Source organism: Pseudopodoces humilis, chromosome 24 (assembly GCF_049639895.1).
Source record: "Pseudopodoces humilis isolate 2021_Gansu_Grassland_sample_001 chromosome 24, ASM4963989v1, whole genome shotgun sequence".
Taxonomy (NCBI): domain Eukaryota; kingdom Metazoa; phylum Chordata; class Aves; order Passeriformes; family Paridae; genus Pseudopodoces; species Pseudopodoces humilis.
In genome coordinates this window covers 5,593,077-5,600,176 of record NC_142223.1, presented here as the reverse complement: position 1 = coordinate 5,600,176, position 7,100 = coordinate 5,593,077, and the positions used below count along the sequence as shown (strand labels likewise).

General features: G+C 49.4%; 1 protein-coding gene across 1 annotated transcript; it reads right to left on the bottom strand.

Moving 5' to 3' along the window:
- Window positions 1-3,936: 3,936 nt before the first annotated feature.
- Window positions 3,937-6,465, bottom strand: FNDC10 (fibronectin type III domain containing 10). Its single transcript, XM_005530471.2, has one exon. The coding sequence runs from the start codon at window positions 6,463-6,465 to the stop codon at window positions 5,797-5,799; it is 669 nt and encodes a 222-aa protein (XP_005530528.2). The 3' UTR covers window positions 3,937-5,796.
- Window positions 6,466-7,100: the final 635 nt, after the last annotated feature.

The window sequence follows — 7,100 nt, the reverse complement described above, 5'->3', positions numbered from 1 at the left end:
TGTCAGCAGGGCCCCGCCGCGGCCAACCGCGGCACGGGGCGGGCGAGGCGGAGCGGGCGCGGCCGCCGTGAGGGGAGTGCCGGGAGAAGCGACCGGAGGGTGCTGGGCGAGGGTCAGTGGAGTGTGAATCGCGGGCGGTGTCGGGGAAGCATCTGGCGCAACGTGGAGGGAGAGGGTTGTGCCTCCTCGCCCCGAGTTTTGGCCGATGAATTATGTTAAAAAAAAAAAGATATTAAGGTGCTGGTGCTCAGAGGAGGGTAGTGGAGGAGAATCTTTATGGGGAGCGTGAGGGCTTGTTCAGACTGGAGTGGGGCTGAGGGGAGATCTCATTGCAATGTTCAACTTCGTAAGCGGAAGAGGAGGGACAGGCAGTGACCTTTGTGGTCAGCACGGACGGGACCCTGGGAAGGGCTTGAGCTGTGCCAGGGGAGGTTTAGGTTGGATTTTGGGGAAAGATTCTTCCCCCAGAGGGTTCTAGGGCTGTTCCCAGGCTCCCCAAGGAAGTGGCACAGCACCAAGAGCTCCAGGAGGGTTTGGACACCGCTCCCAGGGATGCACGGGGTGGGGTTTTTAGGGTATCTGTGCAGGACCAGGGCTTTGACTCTGATCTTTGTGGATGTCTTCCAGCTCAGGATGTTCCATGGTTCTAAAGCTTCTCGTTCACCTCATCCAGGGAAGGGAACGGAGAAGGGTCTGGAACCCCAGGAGAGGCTGAGGGAGCTGGGAAAGGGGCTCAGCCTGGACAAAAGGAGGCTCAGGGGGGACCTTCTGGGTCTGCACAGCTCCCCGAGAGGAGGGGACAGATGGCGGGGGATCAGGATTTATTCCTGAGAACAGGGACAGGAGGAGAGGGAACAGCCATAATTGCACCAGGGGAGGTTTTGGTTGAACATTAGGAAGATTTCAAAATCTTCCACCCATAAAGGGCGATGAGGCCTCAAGGGCTCCCAGCAAAAAACAGCCATTCAGCGCGAATCCCTGAATCTTGAGGCCTCTCTGTGAGGCTGTGGAATTAAAAAGCACCACTTGTCAGAAAAGCAGGATTTTAGGACAAATTTCCCTCCGTTTGGCACTAGATGGCAGCCAAACGCCGCGGCGGGGCTGGGACACGGGAAGATCCCGAGGGGAAGCCTTTGGGTGCAGGATTGAGTCATCCCGAGGAGGAGAACTGGGCTCGACACCCTGGATACTCCGAGGGCCCCTTCTGTGTCCAGGAGGTCCGCAGCGAACAGAACGCGGACAGCTGGTTACTGTTGGGATTCTGCATTTTAGGAGGAACGCTCACGCTTTTACTGCAAACTGCACAAATTAGAACGGCTAAAACCACGAGTTATTTATGTACCCACCGAAATACACTAGTTTCAGAATTGTTTTCTCACATGCAGGTCAAAATTATCACCGTGCTCCTTGCTCAAACCAGCTCACTCCCATTTTTCTCTGAGGGTTTTGTCATCTTTTCCCTTTTCCATCTCATAATGCTTTTCCACTTTGGTCTCGCACTGTTTCAATGGCAGGAGGAGGAAATGGAGCAGGAGAAATACAGGAGATAAACCAGGACATCAAAGGAACAAATCTATTTACCAGCCCAGCTGAACTTCACTAGTGAGGCAGGACACTCTCCTCGGTGCTTCTTACCTGAAGGAATAGGAATTTTTCTGTCCTACTGTTGCCACTGGTGCTGAATAGATCACACGCACACAGGTCGAAGTGTGGTGAAAGGAAGAGTTTATTTTTCCTCCCAGGATTTATAGGCTTCTGTCCACGGCCAGGGATTGGATGGTCAGGATAACACTTTCTCACTGCACTGGCCATGAGAGATGCCCATCACAAGACGTGTAACAGGAAGAATGTACACATATCTATGTTTACAGTTACTGTCCTGGGAAAGTCCTTAGAAAACTATGTTAGCAAGCTCAGAAGCTGAGTTTTCAGGGCGACACCCTACCACTGATATTTTTTCCCTCTTTTTGCTTTCTGTGGCATTTTTTTCCAGTTATCACCACAGCACTTCCAGCAGTCTTTTCATGACATTCAGCACCTGCTCCCACAACCACCGTTCTCCTCTCCTCCCTCCGGGTAAAACCTCTCCCTCTCTTTTGTATTTTCCATAAAAAATAAAGCTTTTCTCACTATCCCATCAGCTTCAAAAAATAAATATTTCCCCTTTCCTCATGCAGCCCTTTTGTTACCCAGCATTTCCCACCGAAACGTGTCCCCTCAGCATTTCCTCGCCCCTGCCGCAAAAACTTCTTTCCTTGGGTCTCCTCTCAGCCATTCCTATCCCTGACCATGATCTTCTTAATTATTATTCTGCAAATAACAAAATCTGATCACCTGGTGGTTCTGGTCAGGGAATTATCAGAGATGCAGTGACCAGACCTGTGCTGAAGCAACACCAGTCTCAGGGCGGTTTTGCTCAGGTTAAAACTGCCAGAAACCCCATCCAAGCATCCCTGCTGCAATTCCAAAGCTTTTACCAGGGATGTGACACTGTTACCTGCCTCTTTTCCTCCTTCCAGCCCAGCTTTCTTTTGGAACATGCTGGTGAAACACAGCGGCATGTAAAACTGAAACTCCAGGTCTCCATGGAAGCAAAATCCCAGCTTTTGCCTGCACCTCCAAGTAAAGCCAGGCAGCCTTTCCATATACATCCCACAAAAAAATCATAATGTAATTAAGAGAGATTCTATGTCTGAGGCACAGGCTGTTTCCTCCAGAAGACTCAAACCTGGGGTCAAGTTGGGCTTTGAGCTGCTCACATTTAAGCACAAGGCATGGAAAAAGCAGTTGTTTTCCTCACCTTTAGCACAGGGCAAATTAAAAAGAATCTTGTTAATGAGCATATCACTTGCCATTTTAACTGGTATTTGTACTGGGAATGACTGGATAAATGCAGGATAATAAAACACCTAAAAGGCATCACATGGATTTTTAATAGCAGGTACTTGTATAGTAACATGGAGAATGTGTAGCTGCCTTAGGAGCTGTTTCCACTTTTTCCCAAAGCAGCTTTTTGGCAGTTATAAATCAGCATTCTGCCACTTCTTTATTGCTGCCTGGACAGGGCAGTATGGATTATCATTCCATAAGCTACTCTGCACATTTTGGGAAATCCTGCAAAGACTGCAGAAAGATTTAACTGTGCACTCTCACTAAGGCTTGTGGCAGTTGAATTAATACCAAGCCTGTGTATATGTAATTTTCCCTTTTATTATCACAAGCAATGTCTACATTTGTGGTGGCAGAAATTTCCATAGTGATAGAAGGAAAAAAAAATCCAGTTATCAATGGGTCAACAGATATTTTGCTTAATGACAAAATCAACCAGAGAATACTCTGATTTCTTTTCCACTGAAAATGCATGAGAAACTGAAATATTGTTTCCTGTATCCCATTTTTAATGCAAGGAAAAGCAAAAAAAAAAATTAAAACCTTCAGAAAAGTGCAGATTTTCTTCTATCAGGATTTATATTCTTCTTTGACCCTCTGCTCAGCATGCTGTTGCAATGCAATCCCCAGGGATTGATTAATAAAAAGGTGAAATGACTACAAAAACATCTCTCCAGTATCTTCTAGGTGCTGCTTTAGCAGGTCATTATTACCTATTACACTATTAGGTCATTATTACCTGCAGAGGTGTCTTACTGAAGACAGTCATATTCAAAACTGTAAATTAAATTTCCATTTCCTCAGACTTACATCAGTGTTACCACCTGAATTACCCAGTTATCTATAGTCCAAACCTCTAGGAAATAAAACTGAGTATTCAGAGAATAAATCTCTTATTTTTCCATGAATACTGTAATCATTTTACAGTAGGCAATGGAATATTATTATGACCAGTTTGGGCAGTTTGAGTCAAGCAAGATCTTGAACCTTTAAATATTTATGAAATTTTCATTTCTTTTCATTATCCTCTTAATTTATTAAGTTCAATGCCAAGGTGGTACAAGGCTCATTGTTTATACAGCTGGTTTTCACATCTGGCAATTCATGACAAGATGAGGAACAGAATGGTGACATTGGTTGACAAAAGGTGACAGAGATGTACAAAATCAGTGGCACTCTGATGGCCCTGTGCTGAACTGGCTACAGCAAAGGCTGACTTTAAACCTTTAAAAGACAAAAATTTGTCTTCATTTTCTTAAAAATTGCCTTTTCTTCCAGCAGTCGATCTCCTTAGGGATAAAAACTCAAAAATGATGGCATCAATGAGTTGCTTAAATCAAGTACATAGGCAAGGTAATAAACATAGAATACTTATATGGAGTCAGCTGCATGTGAGAATGGAAACACAGCAGGAATAACAAAGAAAAAGCTGTTTCTGTCTGATGAAATGCAGACCTTCAGTTCCTCAGCCACTCCCAAGTTCTTGAAGGGATTATGTTCAGTACAAATACTGTGTATAGTTAAGGATTCCACACACTTCCTATATTTACCCTCTACCACCAAGTTTAAACTTCACAAACAACTTTAACAAGGAAAAACAAATAGGTTGTTCACCAGTGCTAAACATTTACACAAACAGATCACACATGAACCTGACGTGTTTTAACAGCAACAGTCCCTTTACAGCAGAGCCTTTCCCCTACTTTTTTTTCCGCTGTAGGTGCACAGTTCCTAAGTGATAATAAATTATTTTTTTGTGTTACAGCAGTCAACTACATACATACAACACATACTAAAAACTACCTCACTAAATACCTCTCTGAAGGTAACTACTTTATGTATATATTAAGCTTCAAGTAATGATCAGCCCAAGTTGGGTTTTTTTTGTTATTTTTAAAAAAAAATCAGACAAACCAACAACCACTAACTCCAGAGACAAGAACACGAGGGAGATACGCTTAACTATGAGAACTACAGGAACAGATACACCAATAAAAATCGGACAAATTCTCAGCACTAAGGCACAATAGAATCAGTACTAGAGTATGGCTAAAACCTTACTTTACTACAGCATCAAGTGAGGAGTTAACGGGGAGTGTTCCTATGCTCAAAACACTCGGCTATAACATCAGTGAGTTCTGTGGTCAAGAAGCTTCTACCTTAGTGCAGCTGTACTGCTAAAGGAGGGGATTTCAGGGGGCAAGGGGGGTGCTCACTTAGATCTTACTTATAATTAAGGGTTGGTTCCTACTTGCTCAACAAAATGGAGTTTTCTTACTGAGAAAAGCAGGTGTTGGATATTGATGGTCACTGGAGCTGACCAGAAAACCCTCAACCAGAAAACCCGTGTTGTTTTTGGACGGTGGCCAGTCTAGGCCCCAAAATTTGTGACCAGCATAAGGCATGATACAAAACCCACCTAAAACATGAGATTAAGTGGGCTTTGGACCAAACACACACTTAGATATGGGTTTGTGGTTCCACCAGACAGTTCTCCTGAACTTTAAACAACTTTACCCCACAGGAAAAAGATCAAGCACGGGTCTAAGACCAAGAGGTTTTATGTTAAAATGAGGGTGTTCTGGACAGTCTTTTCAAACAGGCCCTCGGTAAGATCTGCCAATTGCCCTTAAAAACAGACTATTTCTGGCACTTGTGGACCTCTGCCAATGTTTTTTGATCTGCGGAGATGCCACGAGTTTAGTCCGCATGAACGGCTCTGGCTGAGAAGCCACTCGAGGAGGAAGAAGAGCTCCAAACTCCGCTGGAAACGCACATCCTGGAAATTCGAGCACGGCAAACCCAACGCTGTCAGAACAGTCTGGAAAGCACTTCCCTCGACGGAAAGCGCTGGAATGACGGCTGCGGAAGCTCCGCGGCGCAGCAGCATCATCATTCCCTCCCGCACTACGCGCGGCGCGGAGCGGCGGCCGCGTGTCCTCCGCGGCTGAGCGCGGGGCTCATGAGGTTCTCGGTGATGTAGGCCACCAGCAGGCAGATGAAGACGAGCATCACGCAGATGGATCCCCCCACGGCCGTCATGGCCACGACGATATCGCGCATGGCCGCGGGCTCCACGCGGAACTCCACGCACTGCGCGGGCGGCGCGGGGCGCGGCGGGGCATAACGCGGCTGCAGGCACAGGCGGTAGCGCACGCTGCCGTGCGCCTCGGCCAGCAGGTAGTCGCGACATGCGGCTCCCAACTCCACGCTGTCGCAGGGGAAGCGCGTGTAGGTGCCGTCCCAGGAGCAGTTGAGCGCGAAGCCGCGCAGGGCGGCGGCGGGGCGCGGCGGCGGCCCCCAGTGCCGCAGCCCCCACTGCAGCAGCACGCTGCCGTTCCGCAGCACGTTGGCCACCAGCGCACCGCCCGCGGAGCGGTGGGCGCGGCACCCCCGCGCCGAGCACTGGAAGCCGCGGGCCGGCGGGCGGGAGCAGAGCCGCGCCGCCGCCGCGCCATCGCCGCCCACCTTGTAGGGGCACCACGGCTCGTTGGGGTCGCGGTCGGGGTTGGGGTCAGCGACCCCGAGGCACAGCAGGGCGAGCAGCGGAGGCAGCAGGCTGGGCGTGCCGGGCATGCCGGCGGGCGCCGCATGGAGACTCGGAGCGCGGAGCCGGCGGACGCGCGGGGAGAGCGCGGGCTCCGCAGCCGCCGCGGGGCCGCCAATGGAGAGGCGGTGCCGCCGTTAACTCTCGCCGGGCTGCGGAGCACCCGCCCGCTGCGGCCGCTGGTGGCCGCCCGGACACGGCTCTCGGGGCTCCGCGCGGCGCACGGAGCGGTGAGACCCCCGCGGGGGCGGGTACTAGGGGTCTTGAGACCCCGCACAGGGGAATCTGAGACCCCACAAAGGCCCGCACGGGGGATGCTGAGACCCCGCGGGGGTGGGCACGGCGGGGTGTTGAGACCCTACAAGGACCGGCACAGGGGATGCTCAGACCCCACGAAGGGCAACGGGCATGTGCAGCCCCCGCCGTTCCTCCTCAGGCTCTGCTGTGCCCAGCGGGGTCGCGTCCCCCAGGGCTTGGGGGGGCTGCTTAGTCCTGCCTTGATCGAGTTGTAGATTTCATTCCACACCAAACAATGTTATTGTTTTATTTTAATTTGTCCGTGTTTTTGATCTGGTTTTACATAGGATCCTGTTTTAATTTTTGTAGCAGAACACAAGCATTTGTCTATATTTAAGCTGTAAAATACAGCAATTCTCATGTTGCA